The 24,646-nt window shown below is 40.1% G+C and overlaps 2 protein-coding genes across 2 annotated transcripts in view; one reads left to right on the top strand and one right to left on the bottom strand.

The window, feature by feature from the left end:
• Positions 1-4,436, top strand: part of GNAI2 (G protein subunit alpha i2) — a 105,647-nt gene extending 101,211 nt beyond the window's left edge. The window contains exons 8-9 of the mRNA XM_034440757.3: positions 2,111-2,336; positions 3,212-4,436. Coding sequence (XP_034296648.1) covers positions 2,111-2,301 — 191 coding nt within the window. The 3' untranslated portion in view covers positions 2,302-2,336; positions 3,212-4,436. The remainder of the gene's footprint in view (positions 1-2,110; positions 2,337-3,211) is intronic.
• GNAT1 (G protein subunit alpha transducin 1) lies at positions 1,841-24,646 on the bottom strand. The gene is made up of 8 exons (XM_034408727.3): positions 24,395-24,646; positions 18,839-18,881; positions 17,434-17,575; positions 16,612-16,769; positions 15,851-15,979; positions 12,251-12,380; positions 11,331-11,484; positions 1,841-8,382 (listed from the first exon to the last, which is right to left on the bottom strand). Exons 1-8 carry the CDS (start codon positions 24,498-24,500, stop codon positions 8,192-8,194), a joined length of 1,053 nt encoding a protein of 350 aa, XP_034264618.1. The 5' UTR covers positions 24,501-24,646; the 3' UTR covers positions 1,841-8,191.

Raw genomic sequence — 24,646 nt, 5'->3', positions numbered from 1 at the left:
TTGTAACACATGGCTGTGAAAACTGAACCATCAGAAAGGCTGAATTAATAAAAAATAAATGCATTTTTAATTTTTAATTTGTGCTGGAGAGAAAGCACATCAGAAAGGCTGAGAATACCTTGAGCAACAAGAAAAAATAATCATTCAACATGGGTTGAAGGAAAACAAGACTGTTCATTGAAAACACTAAAATAAAGGTAAATATTAATATTTGGGGCACATAATGCCAGAAGCAAAAGCTTTTGGAGAGCCACAATAGAAAAATCAGAGTTCGTAGAAGTTAAAAGCCAGAGAAGATAAGATGTTTGGATGGTATTGCTGATACCATGAGGACGAGATTACAAGAATTCAAAGGAGTTATTGATAGATCATCCTGGGGAGCTATTGTCCATCAGAACAGAGTAGTGGAACAAAGTAGTACAAAACTTAGATTAGGCTTTAGATAAATATAGCAATATTGATTTTTTAAAGCATTTCCTCTGAACCCTAAAATGAACATTCTTTCCTTAGAAAAGCTAGACTTAGTAAAACAAAATGGTGCAAATTATGACATGTATAGTTAAAATAGCCGTTTCTTCTTTTCATGGAAGAAGAAAGAAATAGCAGAAAAGGCTTTTCCATACAATTTCAGAAATGAGAAAAGTCCTCATTTATTGTTGAAATCACCCAGAAAGATCAGAATGAGGCTGTTGAATGAATCAAATACAAACTAGCTTCTAAAACAACCTCCCTGTTATTTTCAGTATATTTGAGATAATATACATACTAAGTATGTACAATAGCGGGTGTTATTCTGCTTGGCTCCTTCCCAGCCCCCCCCCTTTTTTTTTAATGATTACCAAGATTCTAGTCAATCTATAACTCAAAAAGGCTAGCAAAACTGAGCGAGAATGTTTTAATTCCCACGTTTAGCCATCTTGGCTGAGCATAAGATTCCACACTTCAGCATGCAGATTTATATAGAACATTCTAGCATTGTTAGTTTTATAGAGAAACCAAATCTGGACTCTTAATTTCTGCCTTTGCAACTGGAAGAAAATATTACAGGATAAACTAGGACGTTATGTGGCTGAGTATTTTGGGTATCTTCTTTTCAAATGGTTGGGAGGTTAGGGAGCTTAGTGCAAGGTGATCAGTTAATTATGAGTTCTGTAAAAAAAAAAAAAGTCTCAGATGGATTTGCTTCCCCCCACCCCCAAAATGCAATCCATATAATAGCCATATATGGAAATTGTAACAAATTATCTCTCTTTTGAAGCCACTTCCTTCTGTGCAGAGAGATTATGTGTTAACTACAGATCTGATAGATTGGATCATTTTAAGCTCAGTTTCCTTGATGTGACTAAGCCTTGTTGCTCAGAGTTCCATGGAAAGGAACCGGTAAAATGACATCTTCCCTTCCTTTTCCTCCCCTTCCCCAATCCCTTCCACAAATTAATTTTGTTCCACACTTACCACAATAATTCAATATCTGGCAGAGGATGAAAACGGAGCTTTTTCAGGGCTGGAGTGTCTTGTTAAGTTTTTCATAGCAACTCTGATACTTTTTGTCAGGGGTGTCAAACTTGATTTCATTGAGGGCCGCATCAGGGTTGTGTTTGATCTGGGGGGGGGGTGCGTGGCTGGGGTGGGCGTGGATGTCACTCATGTCGGGGGCACCTGTGGTGGCCCAAGCGCTCTGTCAACAAAAACGGGCTCCCGAGCTCGATTTTTGGCTGCAATGGCGTGCTGCAACCCTGTGCCAGCGAAAACAGAGCTTAGGAGGGCCATGGTCCTCCCGAGCTCTGTTTTCGCTGGCACAGGGTTGCAGGAGGCTGTCACAGCAAAAAAGCAAGCTCGGGAGCCCATTTTCACTGACAGAGGCACCGTGGGCTGATCCTTCGCTGTTTCCAAGGTGGTCCTGTGGGCCAGATGTAACCATTCCATGGGCCAGATCTGGACCCTGGGCCTTGAGTTTGACACCCCTGGTTTATGTGGATTGGGGATGGTTCTTGACTTTTTAAGCTAATGCACTGCTTCTTTAAGGTTCCAAGTTGAAAACAGAGTCAATGCACCTAGTTATGGTATAATAATCTTTCTAATCATTGTTCTTTCTCTCCCTCCTTCTCAGGAGCCAACAAATACGATGAAGCTGCAGGCTATATTCAGAACAAGTTTGAGGAGTTGAACAAGAGAAAGGACACCAAGGAGATCTACACCCACTTCACTTGTGCCACTGATACCAAGAATGTGCAGTTTGTCTTTGATGCTGTCACCGATGTCATCATCAAAAACAACCTGAAGGACTGCGGGCTCTTTTAGCTCTTCAGATGGCATCTACTGAGGAACATAGAAAGGTGAGGCTTTGTTAGAATAATGAGACAGTTTAAGGCTACTTGTGATGAATAATCACACTTGCAAACTTTAAAAACACGGATATCTGTGCCAGTTTCCTGAAAGCAAGACTGGATGCACTTATCTGAAGTGTCTCATTTCAGGGAAGATACAAGTTTAATTGGATGCAGGGGAGTAATATTTTCCATTTCATCATTGATATTCACTGAATATAAAAATGTGCAGTGGAGATCATGGCTTTCTGGATATAAGATGGGTTTCCATGTCTAACAAAGTCCACCGTCAAAATGTAGGTCTTATTTGTGTAGTGATTATGTTAATTTGGTAAATCACTATGAACCACAAAGCCTTACTAAAGTACCCATGATTGGTGTGTTAATGATTCAAGGTTTCAGATTACATTAGCAACTATTTTTAACGTCAAAGACCCACAAATAAGTATATATGCAGGGCAGAGTGAATGCCATACTGGATTGAGCACTGATGTGTTTTTGTGTATACCGTTCACCTTACCGATAACCCATTCTCTAGCAGACCACTTCAGGTCCAAGCCTTATTTTGAATGCTCTTAGTATATTATATTTTAGGAACCAAATATTCCAGGAGGAAAGAAGTCCTCCAAACCAAACTGATCTATCTATCCCAGGAATTTTTTTTTAGAAGTTTCCAAATGTAGTTGAATTACTTCCCTTTCTGGAAAACTTATTTTCAGGAGAACGTTGAGTCTGTCATAGAACAACTGGATTGGCTTAATCCAAATCAAAATGGAACTTTCTGGAATCCCCAGAATGCACCCTGTCTCCAAATACAGAGTTTTGTAACTCCAGTGTCTTCAGTAAGTGTGTATATGAACTTCCTTTTGCTCTTCCCACTGCAGGATACTTGAACTGCTCCATATGAGGAAGAGGCTGGTGTTGATGAAGGGAGGACTGCATCATTTAACAACTTCTGCTTCTTAAGTTTTGTTCCATTCCTTTAAATATTCCTAATGATGAGACTTTGGCAATTCTTCCTGTCCAAGGGACAGGGCCCATTGTTTCCCCTGCTCTGTGCTGTCTAGGTGCCTCCTGCAGGCTGTTTGTCTTCTCCCTATGCCCACAAAGCCTTACTAAAGTACCAATGATTGGTTTACTTGCCATAGTTGTAACATTTCTATATATGCCCTTTTCTTCTCTTTCTTTAACTGAAATCCAGATGGTAGCAAGTCAGAGGGCTTTGGATATGTTTGCCATGCTCTTTGCCTTCTTTTTTAAGATACAAGGTGGGTTTTCGGGGTGTGTTTTTTTCCCCCCTTTTGCTTTATTTTTGTCCAAGCAACTTTCTGTCTGGCCCTGCCAAAGCAATCTACAGTCCATTTGTTTTTTTTAACCTTCCATCAAGTGGAGCTCTTGCCATGGAGCAAGTTTTTCAGCTCCTACCTCTGTAATTTGCACAGACCAGCAAAAAACAAAACAAAAACAAAACACATTCCTTAAGAGTCAATTTGTGCAGGAAAAGCTGGTCTATTGTTTTATAAGAAACCCTTTTTAAAAAAAAATCGTATTTAAAATGTCCAGTAGTAAATGGTTGAGTTGCCCAGTATGAGCTCATCTTCTCTAGTAAATTTGTGCCTTGAGGGTGTCTGTATGTTTACATCTGTTCTTTAGTTTGCTTCAACGTGCATTGTGTTTAGAATAGAATACAGTGGGTTCCTTCCCCTGTTTTCCAGCCCTTCTCTCCCTTTTTTGCTGTGGACCAGGCCAAGCTTTTTATGAGGGGGCAGTGCCCATGCATTAAAACGTGTTTCTTCCTGGCCACAGAATTAGGTTCCTAAGGGCTAAGATTCCACTAAGCAATGTCAAACTTCTTTCCATTCCTTTGTGCCCCACCCCAGGGGCCTGAGGGTGCACCTGAGGTTGCTGTATAATGTCAGGTCTATTTTCATGTCTTTTCTTAGCTCTAACTGTAGTGTCAGCTGAAGAAACGCTGCTGTATGTAAGCGGTCCTGCCTGCTGTGCAGTTGATGGGCACTGGGCCATTAGTAACCGTCAGACGCAGCCTAGCTTTTATCACGTTTTACCAAATTGTTCACATGGTTTGAAATAATAAAAAGTAGAAAGAAAGCCTTCTTTGAACTGTGTTGCTTTTCTTCCATCGTTCCGAATATATTTGAGCGCAGTATTTCAGGGTGGGTTTTAATGATTGGATGATTTTCCTTGGCTCGTGATACAGGTTTGTTAGCTTCTCCTAGACTTTAAAAAAAACCCAAAAAACCTTGGAGATGTTTTTGACAACAGCTGCAAGATCATTGGATATTATGATTGAGGTACATGGGAGATGTAGCCCAAAACACTTAAAAAAACCCCCACCACATTGCACATGCTCTCATTATAAAGTTGAAACATCCCTGTTTTGGAAACATGCTATCTTTTACTCCATATGTTTGGTCCTTCTAAAGAATTTTGTGGCCTGGGTGAGTGCTTGCTTTTTCTGAAATATGTAAACATGAGCAGAATGTCCCATAAGGTTGAAAGGAAAAATATAATTTTTTTTTTAAATTTGATTTATATGCCGCCCTTCTCCGGAGACTCAGGGCGGCTTACAATGCGTTAAGCAATAGCCTTCATTCTTTTGTATGTTTTATACAAAGTCAGCTTATTGCCCCCACAAACTGGGTCCTCATTTCACCTACCTTAGAAAGGATGGAAGGCTGAGTCAACCTTGAGCCTTGGAGAGATTCGAACCAGCAGAAATTGCAGGCAGCTGTGTTAATTACAGGGTGCACTAAACCCCTGTACTATCAAGGCTCATTGAGCCTTCAAATTATGAATAATAATTAAATACAGAAAAGGGGAGATGTGTTATAATCTTCAAATATAGTTTTTCCTTAAATACATACAGTGACATATTTCAACATTTCAGTTCCAATATTTGAGGGGCTGCCACAAGAAAGAGCGGGTTCAAGCTATTCTCCAAAGCACCTGAAGGCAGGACAAGAAGCGATGGATGGAAACTAATCAAGGAGAGAACCAACCAGAACTAAGAAATGACAATTCTGATAAAACAATCAGTGGGACAATTTGCCTCCAGAAGTTGTGGTTGCTCCAACACTGGAGATTATTAACAACATATTGGACAGCCATTTGTCTGAAATGATATAGGGTTTCCTGCTTGTTAAGGGGGTTGGACTAGAAGACCACCAAGGTCCCTTCCCACTCGGTTATTCTATGGTATATGTTCCTCCTTCGGTTTATAATCTAGATAGACAGATCAAAAGATTTGTGTTATAAGGAAATACTGAAGAAAGTACAGAAACCTCTGGTCTTCCCACATGCTGCAGTGAAGTATTGGCCCTTGAATTTCTGCCAGGGCATCCAGCATGTTGGCTGCCTCTCCTTGCTTGAACTAGTAGGAGGCATTAAGAGAAATGTCCTTGCTTTTCTTGTTTCTTATTTTCAAGAAAAGCATTTGGTCAGAGATTTTAACCTGAAAATACCAAAAATCAATCATAAGGCAATATACCAGGATTGTTCCTACTGTACCTTTATGGAATTGTCCACGATGCATACATAATTTGGTGAGAGGTAAAGGAAGACTTAAAAAAAAAGATTCTGTAATAATGCATTTTATCAGATGTTCTGGAAGATGAAACAAAACAAATGTATGAATTTTTCAGCAATATGCTTATCATCCAAGTTTTCTTGGATGTTGCAAGTATTACAATCTTTATTAAACAGCTGTAATACCCAAATTGAAATATACACACTGATACAGAAATATTTGAAATAGTATGCTGAATGCATACAGTATTATCTGACGTTATTTGAATGCAACACATAAGCCATATATAACACTTGTAGCTTGGTCCTAGTTGTTTGTACATATTTTTCATAATGTTCACAATGCAAACAGTCATTTTTACTTATTTTTTGCATTCAATTTGCACTTAATAATGGAGGACCTATTACAGTATAGCAAAAAGAAAATTGGAACCACAGATGAGTTTGCCAGTAGCAAATAATATTAAGTGACTTGACCAATACCTTCCAAGATGAAGGGTCAAATTCATGACTAACAAGTGGAAGCTACCATAAACTTCAGTTACCTGTATGTAACAAATAGTTACACACACACCCTTTAGTTGTTATGGTATGTGTTAGGGATGACTATCACCAGATTTGAGGAGGCTTCTATTTGATCTTCATCAGGCAGCCTTCTGACTGGCAAGTCTGGTCTCATTACTGCTCCTTTCTGTTGTGAACAGATTGAGCAAGTTTGTCACAGAAGCTCCCAAATGTACAAAACTAGAAGAAAAACGGGTCCAAAATACAATGCATAGTTTCGATAATCGCCATTTTTCCACTCATTCAGAGAAAACGGTGTCGTTAACGAAAAATCAAGGGTGAACAAGGAAGACATTAGCAGAATTAGCCAGTATCAGCAAGCAGGTTCATTGTTGAGGCAAGGCCACACATGCTAACAGCTTTTATCCCTTAGAGGCACAGCTGTGGTTCAGATACTGGAAGAAAGAATTTGCTGGCCTGCTTTTCCTGCTGAAAAATGAAGAAATGTCAAAATGCAAGCATACCACAGTTGGGAAACCTCTAGTAGCAGATTTTTCTAATGGTAAAAAAAAAAAAAAAAAAAAAGATTGGTAAGCTAAACATGACTTATATAGCCCAACTCCTGGAATGGAACACGTATTTTTTCTTGACTCTGGATAATTATTTCAGGTAGTATTAATTTGCAGAGGAAAAAAAACCCTCTAATGTGGGGATTATTGCCCTTTTACTTAGCTGAATTGACAATGCTGATTTGAATCGAGATGAGCAGGAATGTCTGTAGAAAGGGTTTATTACATAGTCAGGAGGACTGAGATCCTACAGTCTGGCTTCATTTTGGCTCCATACGTTGTATTCTTTCAGTCCCTCCACCTTCTGTGAACATCAGAGGAGGTCAGCTGGATCAGGCATTTAATTCTGAGTCTGCTTGACATCATTGTTCATACAATGCCTTGAAGAAGAACACAAGCAGAGCTAGAAGTCATAGATTTCTGTGGAAACATTCAGAACAAGCTGCAAACCCTCTTTGATTGTGCAGGTCCTACCTACTGTAAATCTCTGTGGCAATCCCTCAATGCCAATAATTTCTTTCACTCTAATCACAGGGGTCTGTAATTTTTCATTGCAGTTTTAATAATGCCCAACTGACCCAAAATTTCACCCCTGAAATTTAGTGGCAAATTGCTTAATTTCATTTACCAGGGTTTCCTTTTTACCCCTTTTAAACATGAGATGCCCAAGCTAGACAGCTGTCATCTAGCTGTTCTGAATTTACAATAAAAAGGAACAGACTTTCCAGGTTTCAAAAAATCCCTAAAAGGCCTGAAAATTCCAAACCCAGTGTTTCCACTGGTATTAGACATTACATCACTGTTGCAGTGTTTGCAGAAGAGAATAACAGCTGGAATATATATTTCCAAGAACTGGGAAATTTACCCTTTTTGCTTCTCCCAAATAAACTGGGAGAGCCCTTATTGCAACTTGCCATTTGATTATATTTGATAAGGCTCAATTTGGATATCTTGAAGGTTCTCCATTATCCTATATATGCACTTAGATAAAAACCTGGCTTGAACATTGGCCTCAATTCCACACACACACACCTTGTTTCCCCCCCCCCACAAAACTTGTCTGAAGGGTTCTTGACACTTTTACAGAAATTTTGTATAACTTTAATTGGCTTAAATATATATGTTGCTTCAATGAACAGGGTTTTTATTCAAGGTAAGTCCCCCTATCTTGCCTTCCATATCTACCCACCCATCTTATCTTGCCTTACCAGAGCCAACCAAGTTAGGAAAAACAAACACTTGCAATCAGAAGAGGCCACAATCCTTCAGATTTTCCTTGATGATGATGTCAGTGACAGCATCAAAGACAAACTTGACATTTTCTGTGTCTGTGGCACAGGTCATATGTGAGTAGATTTCCTTCACATCCCTTCTCATATTCAATTCCAGGAACTGGACTTTGATATAGGCACCTGCATCTTCATATGTATTGGTCCCTGCAGAGAGATGGGTGGTAACAAAGGAATAGCTTCACCTATAGAGTAACATAAGCCCTCTTGGCTCAGAATATTGTTCCTTTGTCCAGAATGAGACAAAACATCATACTGAGGAAATGATACCAATCCAGGGGTGAAATCCAGCAGGTTCTGACAGGTTCTAGAGAACCGGTAGCAGAACTTTTGAGCAGTTTGGAGAACTGGTAGTGGAAATTTTGAGTAGTTCAGAGAACTGGCAAATACCACCTCTGGCTGGCCCCAGAGTGGGGTTGGAATGGAGATTTTGTCTTATCCTTCCCCTGGAGTGGGGAGGAAAAGGGGATTTTGCAGTATCCTTCCCCTGCCATGCCCACCAAGCCACATCCACCAAGCTATGCCACACCCACCAAGCCATGCCCACAGAACCGGTAGTAAAAGAATTTGGATTTCACCATTGTACCAATCTATACTAAGCAGAATCTTAGTACACTGAACATTGCAGTTGTTGAGAAGTGTTTGGTATTCATTGCTGAATGGTCAACTACATTGTACAGAGCTTCCCTCCCAGGGAATAGTCTACCCTTGATAATAAAAACTTTCCTATTTTATTGATCGTCACCCTCCGACATCACTTATCTCTGAATGCTTGCAGAGTAGGCATTCTGGAAGTATGACTGACTTGACCAAGCACATGGGGCTTCTACTGCCCTTTTAGTGATTGAAAAACCTCTCAACACAGTTTATTAACTTTTTGAGAAGATTCGTTGGGTCAATTGCCCAACACTCTTAGCAACTTTGCACTCTCCATTATGTTGTCTTTTCTTCCAGGATTGGAACAACTGAGAAGGCATCTCTGCAACAATAACATGGGCGCCTCCTCTCAAAGATGGTTAAATTTACACTGTAAAACAACAAATACTGAACACACAAATGTGTTCCTAGAAGAAACAGCCGATAATAACAAAATTCTGGTTTACGTGGCAGAAAAGTATGCCCTATTTCACAGAGGACTGAGGCCCTCTAGTGTTTTATTTTTCAAAACAAATGTCTTGTAATAAAGTAATATCCTGTCCTCATGATCATGTGGGCGACAGCAAAAGAAATAGAAGATAACTTGCTTTTTCCACCCAAAATTGTTTGTAGTAAGACCAAGAAACCAAATGCAAAGGTTTGAATTACTTGTAACTTTGGATGACATGAACAAAACTAATCGCCCTGTCATTTATATGGTTGTCAAAATTCAGCTGCATCCATCCAAACAAGTATATCTTTGTATAGAAAGTCAACAAGTTAACAAGGATAGGTGTAAATACAAGAGGGGAGTGAGAAATCATTCTCACTGATTTAGGCCCAGTATAATGCTGACCATATAATAGAATAGTTGGAAGGGACCTCGGAGGTCTTCCCAGAGTATATTAAGAGTAGCTGGTGTTCAGGGCACTATTTTCTCCTCCACAGGGAGAACCTGTGCAGATAAAGATGGAAGAACGAGACTATGGTTGTTGATAATTAAAGTTCATTTTTATTGCTGATTTCTTTCCTGGTCATGGAACATGATAATTTCCTGTCTGGCTTTATCTAAATCAGCCTTCCCTAAATTGGCATCAGCCAGATATGGTGTACTACAACTTCCATCGGTCCCTGCCAGCATAGCTGTTGCTCAGCAAACCAATGGAAATTATGATCCAAACATCTGAAGGAAATTAATCCAGTAGAGCAGAGCTAAGGACCTGCTCCTTTCTCTTTGGAATCTTAATGATCATTTTATAGAATGCCAAAACCAGATACCATCCTTTAGGCAGTCAGGTTTTAGCCTGATGACCTATATAATATTTTTTGTACTTTCCATGCTACCTAGTGTGACATTTATATGTTCCTACATCACTGTACAATTGACTGGAAGTGTAAGACTCTACTTCCAAGTATGTCCTTTCCTTGAGGAGCCCTGCACAGACGCACATCCCCAAAATGCTGCCTCTGAAGCCTCCAGCCTTGCAATCCTGTGCAGGGAAGGTGGAGGTTTGCTCCGAAGCTGCAGCAGAGCATTGCACTGGGAGATCCCTGCAGGTAACATTTCTGAAATGTTAACTTTTAACACCTCCCTCTGCGCTTCTTTGGCACAAGGAAATGACGATTGGCAGGAAAATGGGGGGGGACCTGTGGGGAGTTCGGGGAGTTGAAATCCCCGAAAGTCTTAAAGTGGCCAAGCGGCTGGCCATGCTGCTGTTGACCTCGCGTGGGCACTTCGCTTTCCTGGCAGTGCTGCTCTCGGCCACCCTGCTGGACTGCTCCTGCCTGGGGTATTGAAAGCCAGGGCGTGTCACTGCGTTATTTTATTTACCAGCTGAGCTAATTATTTCTGGACTGTCAGCCTTTCCGTACCTTGCCAAGAATTGTTATCAAAAGCTACTATGCATGTCCATCTACCCACATTCTTTCACATTCCTTCACACACTTCTTCCTTTTGTTCTCATGCCACGGGGGTGTCGACTGCTGGAAAGCAGCCGGCCCGAATTACTTTCAAAATGTAGCAATTAACTTTCTTAGTTAGTGAGGTGTTTTATTTTCTTTATAACAAATAAATGAGTTTTATTAGAGAACTTTTCTTCGCGTTTCTTTTCAGAATATTGCAAACTTGGAAGAGGCCACGATCCATCTCCTCTAATCAGGGTGATCGTCCCAGAGCCAAAAATGGGATTAATCAATGCCCTGACAGGGCGTGCCAAGAGCTAGGCCTGTTTTAGCGGGTAAGCAGACAGTGGGATGGAGAGGGCGGGGCCAGTGCTAGCTGCACTCCCATTCCAGTCAGCCCCTGCACTCGCCGCCTCCTGCATGTCAAAAAAATAAGACCTCCCCAAAAATAAGCCCGAGTGCTTATTTTCAAGCCCAAAAGAAAATAAGAGCATGTCTTATTTTGGGGGAAACACGGTATATCCACACAAGCATGCATGCTGCTGACTGGACCTCACCTTCATAATCCGGGAAGCAGATGCTGAGGTGGGCCTTCTTGATCTTTTCCAGGAAAACATCTTTCTTATTGAGGAAAAGAACAATGGAAGTGGTGGCAAAGTATCGGTGATTGCAGATGCTGTTGAAGAGATGCAAACTCTCGTGCATGCGATTCTGAAACAAGAAACAAAAAGCCCAGGGTGCTTTTGGTTCTCCTTATTCAGTTTCTTTAGCTGATTTCTCCCAGCTTACCAAATTTGGTTCCACTATAGTCTCTATTCAGCAACTACCTTTCAGCAACTAAAGATGTGCACACAAAACAAACAACTTTTCCCTAAAACCCTTATTAGAAACAGAAATTTTATTTTGGGATGAATCTGATAAAACTTTCCTAAATTAAAGATGATTTCCTTACTGCCTGTGGTGGGATTCCTATGAAAGTAAAAAAGCAAATGAATTTTGTGTGTGTGTGTGTGTGTGTCTGCCACAATTGTCAATTGATCCCTATGATTTTTATTTTAGCTTAGTTGTGTATAGTCCCCACCCTTCTCCATTATCTACAACTCATAGAATGGTATGAAACTTGTGAAACTTACCTTCAGGTTATAGCAATCTCCTTTTCAGAAGTAAAGAATAAAATAGTATTTCAGAAGTATTTCAAAATAAAAAAAACCTTGCCCCTTTAAATCTTGATTGAAAAATGTGTAATATCTTGAATAGAATAGAATAGAATAGAATAGAATAGAATAGAATAGAATAGAATAGAATAGAATAGAATAGAATAGAATAGAATAACAGAGTTGGAAGGGACCTTGGAGGTCTTCTAGTCCAACCCCCTGCTTAGGCAGGAAACCCTATACCACTTCAGAGAAATGGTTATCCAATCTCTTTCATTTGCTATAATCAGAAGAGTTGGAAGATAATTTTGGATGCTCCTTACCACTTCATCATCTTCCACCAGGACCATATCATAGGCGCTGAGAGCAGCAATGAAGATGATGCAGGTGACGCCTTCAAAGCAGTGGATCCACTTCTTGCGTTCTGAGCGCTGGCCTCCGACATCAAACATCCTGCCAGGAAGTTGAGGAATTGGTGTGATCAAGAATTTTAAAAGAAATGCTTTAATTTCATATTTTTATTTAATTCACAATAGAGTAGTCCTCCCATAATGATCGGTTACTTAGCGATTGTTCAAACTTATAACAAACACTTCCCCTCCAAAGCTACTTATGACCCAGTTCTGGAATTCCAATGGTCACTCACTCACTCACACACACACACACTCACATGACTGCATTTTGGCAACCTACTCGCCTCTATTGATGGTTGCAGCATTCCACCGTCATGAAATCTCAATTTAGGGCGTTCTTTTCCAGTTTGATCTTTTTTGCCAGTTTCTGGCAAAAGCACCCATAGAAATGAGTGTATTTGCTTAATGACCATGGCATTTGGTTTACAACTGCAGTGGCATTTGCTTTATGACCACCGTATTGACATAGTGACCTCCCCCAAAAATGTAAAATCGGCTCAGTCATGTAGCTGCCTTAACTTATGACTGGCATGGTGTAACATGGAAATTCCAGGCTCCATTACAGGCATAAGCTGAGCAGTACTTGTACCTGTTTTGAATATTCGAAACAGAATAGCCTAAAATAATAGAAACCTCAATTTGTCCATTTCTTTTAATTCAGTTCAGACTTCAAAACATACATACCCAAATATCCATATTAAAGAAAATATTTCACTTATTGTGGAAAAGTCTTAAAAGTTATGTTAGGAAGAATGCATGGAAAAGCGCATTTCTTCTTATGTTGATGTTTTAAAGGCAAATTTGCATCCAGCACAGAAACAGACCGCAACAAAGACAATATTGGCAGAAGAGAAATTGACTAAACAGAAATGGACAGAACCAGAATTGTGACTTGTGAATACTTTACTGCACTTCTCATGATGAACTGGCTCTCCCACTTCAGCGCTATTCACAAAAGAATTATACCAGAATGCTTCAAGTTTATATTTTCAGAGAAGAAGCGAAATTATCTGTCTGGCAGGATTTAAAGCTGCAGGGCCAATAATAGTTTTGCAGAGAAAATAAGTCCTGCTATTTAATTAAGAAAATCAAGGCGGCTCACTCAAGGACAGATGTGAAAAAGCAAGTTGTCTGAAGGAATTGTAGAAAACCAATTGAGAAAGAATTTAATGGGATGACAGGTAAAGGGGGTTAGAAATGATGAGTGTGGGGCAGAGTAAGCAGTAATCTGAAATGCAGGCTCAGAAAATAAAGAGCACTGGAGTGTATCAGTCATATTTCCAAAACTAAGCTAACCGTAGGAGGGTAATGTATTATAGGAACACACACACATACAAAAAAGATTCACGAACTACGAAACCAACGCTGATATTACATTTGAACCAAAATAGATCAGGCAGGGGTTACATTAATCCAGTATTTCTCAACCTTGGCAACTTTAAGACGGGTGGACTTCAGCTCTCAGAATTCCTATGATGGGAGTTGAAATCCACTCATCTTAAAGTTGCCAAGGCTGAGAAACACTGGGTTAATCTCATTTAGTCAATCCCATTACCTGTCTACCTGATGGAGAAGTAACTGAAGATGCTACTGGTAGGACTCCCCTTAAGGACTCCTGGGGATTTCATGCACTTCCTGGAGCAAGCCTCCCTAAAATGGTGACTTTTATCCCAGTCACTGAATTGGTATGCTTTCACAACCACTAGTGAAAACTTGGACTGGGTTAAGCATATGGTGAGCCCAGGAAGAGGAAGTAGAAATAAGGGGAAAGGGAACCAACTCTCACATAGAATCTAGAGGCAGACAATGTGCAAGTAGGTAGGAAGGAAGTGGTCAAGTAATGGGGATTTGGAAAGCTGGGAACTGTGGACCAAGACTGATTGGGCAGAAAGATCTGGCAAGGAATTTCTTCATTGGGCGCTGGAACAACTTTGCATATTTCACTGTCAACTCTGACAGCCAAGGAAAAGGTCAAAGGCGAGAGATTAACAACCTGCAAGTTCTTTGACTACCCTTTTTCATAGTAGTTCAGGTCAGGAGTTGTATTTTCCCAGCTGCTGCTTTCAGCTACAACCTGGGATGAACTGCAAAAGTATCTCTCTTTTTAAATAAGATCTTGAAATAGAATTCTGTATTTTATCAATTTAATTGAAATAGAAAAATAAGGAAATGCAAGCTACACATATGGGGGGGAAAAAGAGTCATTAGGAAAAGCCCCATCAAGGTGTACTAACAAGAAGTGAAGGGCTATTGAAGAAAATAATAAAATGCCTTTGAAAATCTCTTTATTCAGATGGAAGTTTGGTTATTTGAAGCCTGCATCAGTAGGGGGCAGTGCATCCTCACAAAAATAAAAAGTGGTTTTATTAAACTTTCATATTCCTTCCTGGATAAGTGCACATGAGGTATTTCAGACAATGCAGATATGATCAGTTTTTCATCGTCATCGTTGTCCTTCTCTTGTTTCCTGTTCACTAGCTGTTCTAGATTATCAGATTACTTCTAGTCTTCAGTGTTGATTTCTGTCTGTTTCCAGGGCTCGGTGTGAAAGATTAATGTATATGATCTGAATTTCAGATACTATGCTCTGAGAAGACACATTCCCTCCAGTTTTTTAAATTGTTACTATTTTTTTTTCTTATGTTAAAAGTGGAAATTTATGTTCCATCTTTTCTTCTGGAGTTCAAGGAGATCTTTATCCCCAACAACAATGTGAATGGCCTAAGTGAATGGCTGGCCCAAAAATCACTCAGTGAATTTCCATGGGATGAATTATATCAACCATTTTTCTTTACTATAGAAGCCTTTAGCAAAGACTTTCTTGAATCCTAACCCATCACAAAACAGAATTTCTGATTCATCTCACATGCCGATAGAAATGGTGACCAGGAGGAGAGACTGCAGTTCCTAACCAGCCATGACACATACAAATCACATATATCCACAACCACTTAGCCTTTTATCTTCTATTGTCCAGTGAACAATTTTGAACATTGAAAATCTTAAAAAACCATTTTCTGACTTATTGAAAGTAAGGCTATTAGACTCAGATGATGATCTGCTTATTGGTGGATCACTGCTTAGGACAGTGATTGCGAACCTTTTCAGCACTGAGTGCCAAAAAGGGAGTGTGCACAGCACCAGGTGCTGAAAAGGGAGCACTTTGCGCACACGCTTGTCAGGGTCACAACCAGGAAGCTGCCCAGGGGGCATGTGCGTGCCAGATAAGGTACTTCCGGTTTCCAGCAAGTCTTCCGGTTTCTGGCAAACATGCGCATGCACTGATCAGCTGGCCAGCAAGCATGCTCACACTGGAAAACGGAAGACCAGTTTTTCTGGTTTCCAGCACTGCTCCATGCACAAAGGCCAGCTGATCATCACGTGCGCATGTGCGTCAGAAACCCGGAAGAGGAATGGGCGATGCTGTGTGTGCCAGGCGACATGGCTCTGTGTGCCACTTCAGGCATGCGTGCCATAGGTTTGCCATCACAGGCTTAGGACATATAATACCTGAAGTGGAGATCCTTGAAGGAAAACTGGGTTTCAATGATCCCGGTGGTCTTAACTCTAGAGCGGAGAACATCCTGCTCTGTGGGAACATATCCAGGAGTTACCAACCGTGCCACGTCATTCAGGTAACTGCAGGCATAGAAATATAGTTCTATAATGTAATTATTGCAGAAGAACCCTGGATCTTTCAACTTCAATCTCTAAGATATTAGGCAAGCTGTGGGATTTTGAAATATCTGGCCCCCTTTTTTCCTTGAAGTGGGGTCTGAAAGAAACAGAGTTTGTAGGGAGAATATTCAGATAAGATCACTTTTGGCAAGGAGGCCAGAGAATCCCAGGGAACATTTCTCTTCCCCTCACATCCACTCAGAGAAACGATCCAATTAAGGGCCTCTGTATGTCTTATATGGGTTTCTAGAAGGAAGGGTATGGTACACATTGCCTACTGCAGTGGTTGAAAGTTGCCACTTTGGCTATAAAACTACTCTCCTCTGACTCTGTATTCCATTGCATCTGCATGTAGTGTGGGAACAATCTTTCTCTTTCCACCTGAGGCAGATATATAGGAATTCAGCTGGTTAAGAAAGGGCCTAAGCAAGCATCAGGCCTGAATAAAATGTGAAAAGAGACATATGCCCCATCTACATCTAGTATCTTCCATTGTAACTAAGCCATGCTGGGAATCATCCTGAACACACATAATAATCCCCCGATCCAAACTATGACCTCCATTTCAAAGTTTCTAAGTCAAGATCTCCTACTAGCCAGCCGAGTCATTCAACTGGAACTCTGAGGCTCTATCGAAACAGGCCTGGATGCCCGTATCTTTCCAGAGTCGGTCAATGATGTCAGACATCTCCTTAGGCATGGTGCCCTCTTCAATAGTATCCGCTAAGTGCAGCAACATGCGGGAATCATCCTACAATTGAGACAGAAGATGAAGTTCAATCAATGAGACTTCCCTGAGAGATAGAGAGGGAGGGGGAAAGGGATTCTCACTGAAAAGAGTAATCTGGGCAAAAAGAGTTAGAATGATGATTGCTTTGAGTTTTGAGTTTGTTTTGATTGCTTTGAGCTTTGCGTTTCTCTGACCTGCATTCTTTTTGCTATCTTTGGAATTAATTTCTCTGGATCTTTGTATCATCCCAATTCTCCAAATCGCATTAACTGTCCATTCCCCATTCCCCATTTCCATTTCCTTTAATTTTTATCAGCCATTTTTGTTGTGGAAGATATTTTTAAATAATGCTTTAACTTTGAATGATTGTTTTATACTTTTATAATGATAGTTTTTATATATTTATTATGACTAGAGCAGAGGTCTTCAAACTTGGCAGCTTTAAGACTTGTGGACTTCAATTCCCAGAACTCTTTCCAGAGTCGGTCAATGATGTCAGACATCTCCTTAGGCATGATGCCCTGGAATTCTGGGAGTTGAAGTCCACAAGTCTTAAAGCTGCCAAGTTTGAAGACCTCTGGACTAGAGTCACTTCTGGTGAGATGAGCTGCCATATAAGTTTGATAAATAAATAAAAGCCCAAAGAACAACGAGATATGAACATAACCATTCCTCATTGACCAACCTGTCTGGCTGGGTCTCCATATTGGATGTTCAGGATACCCATTGCCCTCACTATGGACAGCATGGACTGCAGGGTGTTGCTGTAGATAATGGAGATGAATTCCAAGCACTCTTCTAAAGAATAACCATCTTTATGGATAATTCTATGGAATATAACAACAGAAAATCAATCCAGAAGTTCTCAGGAATATTAGGTGCTGGCTGGGGAATTTTGGGAGTTGAAATCCATAGATCTTAAAGTTGCCAAGATTAAAAATCACTGCACTAAGTAAGTATATCTGAGGAACTCTGAACAAAATGCAACTGTCTCTTTTTCCTCTCCTAATTCCTCGGGCAAATTACTTGTTTTAGAGAGACCTAGCTTCTCATTCATTTTTCCTTGAATGTTTTATTATAACTACCTCCAGATTTCTTTTTCTTTTTCTGTTATCAAGGGAGATTGCAATCCCAAGATTCTCAAGAATGGAATTCCATTAGATACTTTGTAAATCTAATTCACACATAATGCTAAATTTGAATGCTAGTACATGGGATTTGTTTGCTTTTTCTTTAACACAAGGTGTGATACCAACTTTTCTCCTATAATCAATCATGGCTCTTCATTGGGATGGGCTTATATAACACAGTAGGCCCCAAAGCAACCAATTGCACGAGGGCTTTATGGTGTGTGAATCTTTTGAATTATATCTTTAACAGATATATTTCTTGATTGCATACATAGTTGGTGTTTTGATGTATACCCAACACTTTTTATACATGCACCTAAAAACATAGTATGCAAAATAAAGACTTCTTTAAATAATGGTAAATGATGAATGATTACATGGGGACATCGCATACAGTTTTGTATAACATTTATTTCCTACTGTAGCTTATAGCCCTATGTGGTATAGCTACAGCTAAGCATATATCTTGATCATCCTCATATTTTAAAGTACAATCAAACTCAGTTAAGTTTTGCAACTTATTGGGTAGACCTAGAATAAATAAGAATATAAGGTGGCTGTTGGGATATTGGTACATTTTCAATTTCCTCAAACATGAAGCATATAGAGAAAATATACAGAGAGCAAGGATGCCATCATCTTACACACTATTGTGGTTTCCCCTCCCCCCTCCCCGGATTAGGGGAAGAGATTTCCAAGCAGAGCAGTTACATACCAGTCTTACTTTTGAAGGATGCCAATGGTATTGATACAGGCCTCATTTGCATTGCTATAAAATTAATAAAGATCTTGCTAGAGGCTACTTATTTTATGGAATCCATTTTATTCATTTAGTAAAACAATCTTTTAAAATAAGTTGGGTAGACAGATTCAACACTTCCTATGAGAAAGACTTCTTATGGATAGAATTTGACAATTGCAATGGCAAGAATGTCTGGGAATTGTTGGAAGAAGACTTACTTCATTTGCTTGACTATGGTGCTTTTCCCCGATTCTCCAGCTCCTGGTGGAACAAAAAATAAAAAGAGACTAAACTCAGGGGTGAAATCCAGCAGGTTCTGACAGGTTCTGGAGAACTGGTAGCGGAAATTTGGAGTAGTTTGGAGAACCGGCAAATACCACCTCTGGCTGGCCCCAGAGTGGGGTGGTAATGGCAATTTTACAGTAGCCTTCCCCTGGAGTGGGAAGGGAATGGAGATTTTGCAGTATCCTTCCCCTGCCATGCCCACCAAGCCACACCATGCCCACCAAGCCACGCCCACAGAACCGGTAGTAAAAGAAAATTGGATTTCACCACTGACTAAACTGTATTTGTTCCCAATTCCCAGTGCTTTCTATATGGCACCAAATTCAAATTAACATCAGACTTTTGTAGTCTTAGATTTGTTCTGAATTTTAAAAAATTGGTCTTTCCAAAAAATCCTTGATGGACTCTCCTCAATAATTTTGCACTTTTTAAAAGAATGAGGTGCCCAAGAATGGGGAGAGAAATGTTAATGGATCAGATCAATTACCTCCATTAACATACATAGAGGTTTGAGTTGAGAACTGGCAATTCTGAGAGAGAGGGGGAAGGAAGGAGGGAAGGCATTAGGGAGGGAGGGAGGGAGGGAGGGAGAGAGAGAGAGAAAAAGAGAGAGAGAGAGAGATCATTTGTTTTCTTCTTCAAGTTGCTCTGAAGCTAGTCCTCTTGCTGTAGCATTCCTAATGGTCAAGTATACATATTAAAAGCACAGTGCATATTAAATATACTCCCTTTTCTGCAGAACATCCTAAATCATCAGCTGACTCTGCAAATTCTCATGTAGCAGCATTCCTAACGCTCCCACACTGCAGCTTGATCTCTCCTTCTAGGTTGCATCTTTTTTTTTTTTAATTTGATTTATATGCCGCCCTTCTCCGGAGACTCAGGGCAGCTTACAATGTGTTAAGCAATAGCCTTCATACTTTTGTATATTTATACAAAGTCAGCTTATTGCCCCCACAAACTGGGTCCTCAATTTACCTACCTTTGAAAGGATGGAAGGCTGAGTCAACCTTGAGCCTGGGGAGATTTGAACTTGCAGTAATTGCAGGCAGCTGAATGTTAATAACAGGCTATTAGCCAGCTGTGCCACCAGGCCCCTTTTCCATCCTGGACCTTCTGATCTAGCCTACATTTGGTTTTTCAAATGGCAATTTTTTTTTCTGTCAATACTCTGGTTTTTTTCTCTTATTGGTGATCCATCGCCCACCACGCTCTCTCCTACATTGGCCACAAATCTCTGCCTGACACTCCCTTGTGCTTCCTGGCTGCTTCTCCTATCTCTTCTATACAGAGAGGAATCCCTACTAGATATTTTGCTGCAAAAAAGAAAGTAGCTATCGCCTTCCACTTTATCCAGTTAAGCTCTTTGTTGTTCAACCTTCCCTCCCTGCTTGCGGCAGAGAGAGAAAAACACACTCAGTTCTACTTTCAAACTCCATTTTTCCACTTCTGCTTTTTTGTCACAGTCTTGTGGCCGACTGGATCAATGCTTCCATCTGTCTCTTCCCCACCCTCTTTTTTTGTAGGTCTTTTACACTCTCCTAAGTTACATTTCATTTGTGCCTCATTACACTTTAGAATAATAAGGCCTTTTCGTTTAGACATCTTTAAACTCTTACCTGGTTTCCTATTTAACCAAAACACCACCTTATTTTGCTTCTTAATCCCTTCGTTGTATTTATTTTGACCCCATCTGTGGAGACTGTAATCTCGCTGATTTCTTTTTTAAAACAGCAGCAGTTTTATAATAAATTAGTTACAGATTCAACCATTTTGCAATTGGATTCAAATGATTTTTCAACTACTGGGCAAGCTCAATCTGTCAGCATCTGATTTTTAACTCTACTAATTACTCCTAAACTTGAATTGCAACTACTATCATATCACTCATTAATTTTAAATACTTACAGTGAGCATTAAACCATTTTGATGTGGTGGTTAAGATCCAGGATTGGAAGTGGAAAGATTCAGATTCAATTTAGTGTATTTATTTTCCTATTTCCTCAGCCAAATCTAACTCACTGGGTGGTTATTATAGGCTTCTTTCAGCAGCCAACAGTATATTATAAGAATTCCATTTGGGAAGAGGGCTTAAATCTAGCATGGACATTTTTTTCAGATAGTTCAGATAGCATTTCATACCAGCCTTATGTGCAAATCTTTTCAATATTCCACACTGATGTCAGCTTCACCTACTCTTTGACCTAGTATGGAGATTCCCTCTTTCCTACTGGCTTCATATTTGATCAAACTATCTTAATTCTTTTTTATCTTCAAACTTTGGCAGCTGGGTTAGGAAATACAATGTGTTGGTTTTTTTTTTTTTTTTAAATATTAAACAGTTTTCTTCATTTTATATCACAATTTCGATTTTTACAGTGCTCCGGTATCAATATATCTCCTAAGTACATACACATTATTTTCATTATTCTTCCTTTCCTTTTGTGTACATATCTATTCTATACAATGCATCAATATTGCAGTTACATACCTATATATATTACCCTTTATTGTCACATCTTAATTTACTTTTACATTCTTATTCTTTGCTTCTATTCTCTAACCAGTTATACCATGTGTCCCAAAACAAATAGTATTCCATTTCATCTCTTTATTTTATTTCCATTGTTAGCCTGTCCATCTCCGCACATTCTAACACTCTTTTTTTTCACCATCTACACACAATACTGGAAAAACAATAGTTTTCCCTCTGATGAAATGGTGATTTAAAAAAGGAAATACAATGTGTTAAAGAAGGAAAAAAGCAAAAGCAAAATATTTCATATATGATATTTCTAAAAAGTTAGCTTGAGCTAAAGACATGCTGGCCTTTTGACCTAATTTAAGTCCTTCCTTCCTTCCTTCCTTCCTTCCTTCCTTCCTTCCTTCCTTCCTTCCTTCCTTCCTTCCTTCTTTCCTTCCTTCCTTCCTTCCTTCCTTCCTTCCTTCCTTCCTTCTTTCCTCCCTCCCTCCCTCCCTCCCTCCCCCCCCAAAGGTTGTCTCTAAATGCTAAAGAACTTCTCTTTAGGACTTTTCCATCTTATATTGCAACAAGGGATCTGTGCAGGATTACCATCACCAAAGGTGTCAGGATAAAAAGGTCTAAGTCAGCCTTGGTCACCTTTCCAGGAGATAATAAGATAATGAGGTCTGGGCCATAGGCCAGCTTATCCTCAGTGCTTCATAGAAAAAGGGCAGCTCTAGCATACAAAGTTATGAAAACATCGCAGCTGAGGATGGGAAACAGAGGCATGCTGTCTCTTATCATGTACTGTGTGGAAGGCATAGACTTATGGCAGTCTGGAATTCCAATCCCAATCTGAATGGTCCAGTCAGACCAGAGAAGACTGAAGAACATTTCCCACAGGCCAGCCCTTCATTTAACCCCCTTAATAATGTGGGAAAAGGAAGTACATCGGCTGCACTAATTTGTGGGTTGGCTGGTATTGCCGATGAGAATGTTCATCAATATTCTGGAACAAAGTTGCTGAAAAAAATACAGCTACGGCTCTCTTGGAGGTTATGGGAATGAGCCAATAACAGCATGCACTTCTGTAATTTTTAAATGCATCTTTCTCTGACAAAGAACCATTTCACAATGCCCGTTGTGTTTCCGCCTTTTCCTTATATTTCACTTGCAGCAATTGTTTGTATGCCTGTGCAACTCAGTGCAGTGTTACCAAAAAAAAAGAGCTGCTCAAAAGTAAATGTAGACCCAAGTTGTTTTAGATATTATATCCTGCTTTAATTTGGCATACTCTTTTAGCTCTACTGCCTGGGAATTCTTGAAAATATAATCTGAACACATCTACAGAACATGTGGTTTGGGAAAGCTGAGCTAACTAACCCGGTCAGCTTAGTAAGCCTTGCCAAGAATACAAGAGAAGGTAACCGTCCTTACAGTTCTTCAGTCCATCCTTCTCTTCATCTGCGCAAAAGTAGGGTACAGCTTCTATATTTAAAGCAGAGGATCTAGCAGAACTAGGTCTTGAAGGAGCAAGGATCCAGGGAGATTTAAATGCATAGCCCCCAAATGATAAAGGAAATCAACATCAACATGCAGCAGGAGCTGGTGTGAGGTGCCTTAAGCTTCCCTCAGAATAAGCAATGTCTCAGCAGATGTACCTAGAAGGAATTTCTTTAAGTTCCCATTTCTCTAAAATGTGCAGGTATCTTTTCCTCTGATGTTTGTCTCATAAGTGAAGGGTAAGGCAGGCCCCCACTCTCCTGGCCTTCTGGGAAGATGTAAAAACATGGCTCTGCAGCCTTGTTTGGGATTGAGAATAGGACAGAATTATAGGGCTGGAAGGGAACTTGGACGTTTTCTAGTCCCAACTCCCTGCCCATGGCAGAAGACCTTATATTATCTTGGACAAATAGTTGTCCAAACGTTTCTTGAAAATCTCCAGTGATGGAGCATCCACCACTCGGAGTGGCAAGTTGCTTTGTTGGTTAATTGTTCTTACTGTCAGGAAGTTTCTTCTTTGTTCCAGGTTGGATCTCTCTTAAATGAGATTCCATCCACTGTCTTACTTTCAGGAGCTTTGGACAATAAGTTGACCCCCACCTCTCTGTAACAGCTTCTCATGTACTGAAAGACAATTATCATATCACCCCTAATTCTTCTCTTTATTAGGCTAGACATACTGAGTTCCCTTAACTGTTCCTTGTAGGATGCAGACTCCTTATCATCTTTGTCGCTCTTCTCTGCACTCTTTCTAGGGATTCAGCATCTTCTCTGTATTTTAGTGATCAGAAATGGATGAGGTATTCCAGGTGTGGCCTCACTAATGCAGTATAAAGCAGCACTGTAATTTCTCATAATCTTGAAACTATCCCTCTGTTGATGCATCCTAGGATGCATCAGCTTTTTTGGCAGCTGCAGCACATCGCTCACTCATACTTAAGTGGTGGCCCATTAGGACACCTGGAGCCCACTCACAGTCAATATTGTTGAACCAGGTACCACTATTCTACACCATGCATTTGGCTTTGCACAGGACTGCATGCTTACATAGGAGCATGCAGTTGTGGGACTAGTTAGCACCTGAAAGATCTCCTCCCACCTTTTAATTATCTTTCATATTGATTTTTAATTCATTTTTGCCTTTTTAAATTTTATATACTGTTTTTATGGTTTGCTATTTTATCTGTACACCACCCAGAGTCCCTCTGTGAGGGAGAGGGGTGATTTTAAAATTTGATAAATAAATACAGTATAATAGAGATAAATCTTCATATGACTTGGATTAAAGCTTTGCCTTTTCATGAGTTCCTAATGTTGTTGTCCACTCTGCATGTACAGAAGATGGGACAGAAGACTTTCTGGGTTATGATTGCTCTGCTTCTGAATGAAATGCACCTGCTCTCCTTCCACCCAGGCAGGCAAATGAACGAGACACTGTAGGAAAAGGGAGGAAAAACTCTTTGATAGTGCCTGCCACAATGTGGACCAGGTCACTGTGACTTTCTTTGGAGAAGTTACTTACCAAGAAGCAACAGCTTAACTGTCCTGGCGTCCTTCTCAGCATCTTCCTTGAGTTTTTTTTCCAGCTCCCGAGAATGCTTTTCCTCCACACTTGCACCTGAACCCATCACCCAGTTGGGTTGGGTTTTTTTTGCCTTCAGTCAGTGAAAGGGGATTCCCAGGAAAGCCTTGGGAGGAGGCTCCAGTGCTTTCCTGTTGGAGATGCCTTCTTCTCTAACCCAGCCTTAAGTCAAGACAGATTCTTCCTTGTCTC

The sequence above is a fragment of the Pantherophis guttatus genome, chromosome 2, assembly GCF_059756535.1.
Source record: "Pantherophis guttatus breed Tessera chromosome 2, ASM5975653v1, whole genome shotgun sequence".
Lineage (NCBI taxonomy): Eukaryota > Metazoa > Chordata > Lepidosauria > Squamata > Colubridae > Pantherophis > Pantherophis guttatus.
This window is presented reverse-complemented; position numbering and strand designations above follow the sequence as displayed.

Excerpts from the sequence above, each read along its gene's own strand:
- GNAT1 (XM_034408727.3), bottom strand. The coding sequence starts at position 24,500 with ATGGGTTCAGGTGCAAGTGTGGAGGAAAAGCATTCTCGGGAGCTGGAA. Across the intron at positions 17,576-18,838 it reads ACCATAGTCAAGCAAATGAA|AATTATCCATAAAGATGGTT; the intron begins GTAAGTCTTCTT and ends TATATTCCATAG. Across the intron at positions 16,770-17,433 it reads ATGGAGACCCAGCCAGACAG|GATGATTCCCGCATGTTGCT; the intron begins GTTGGTCAATGA and ends TCTCAATTGTAG.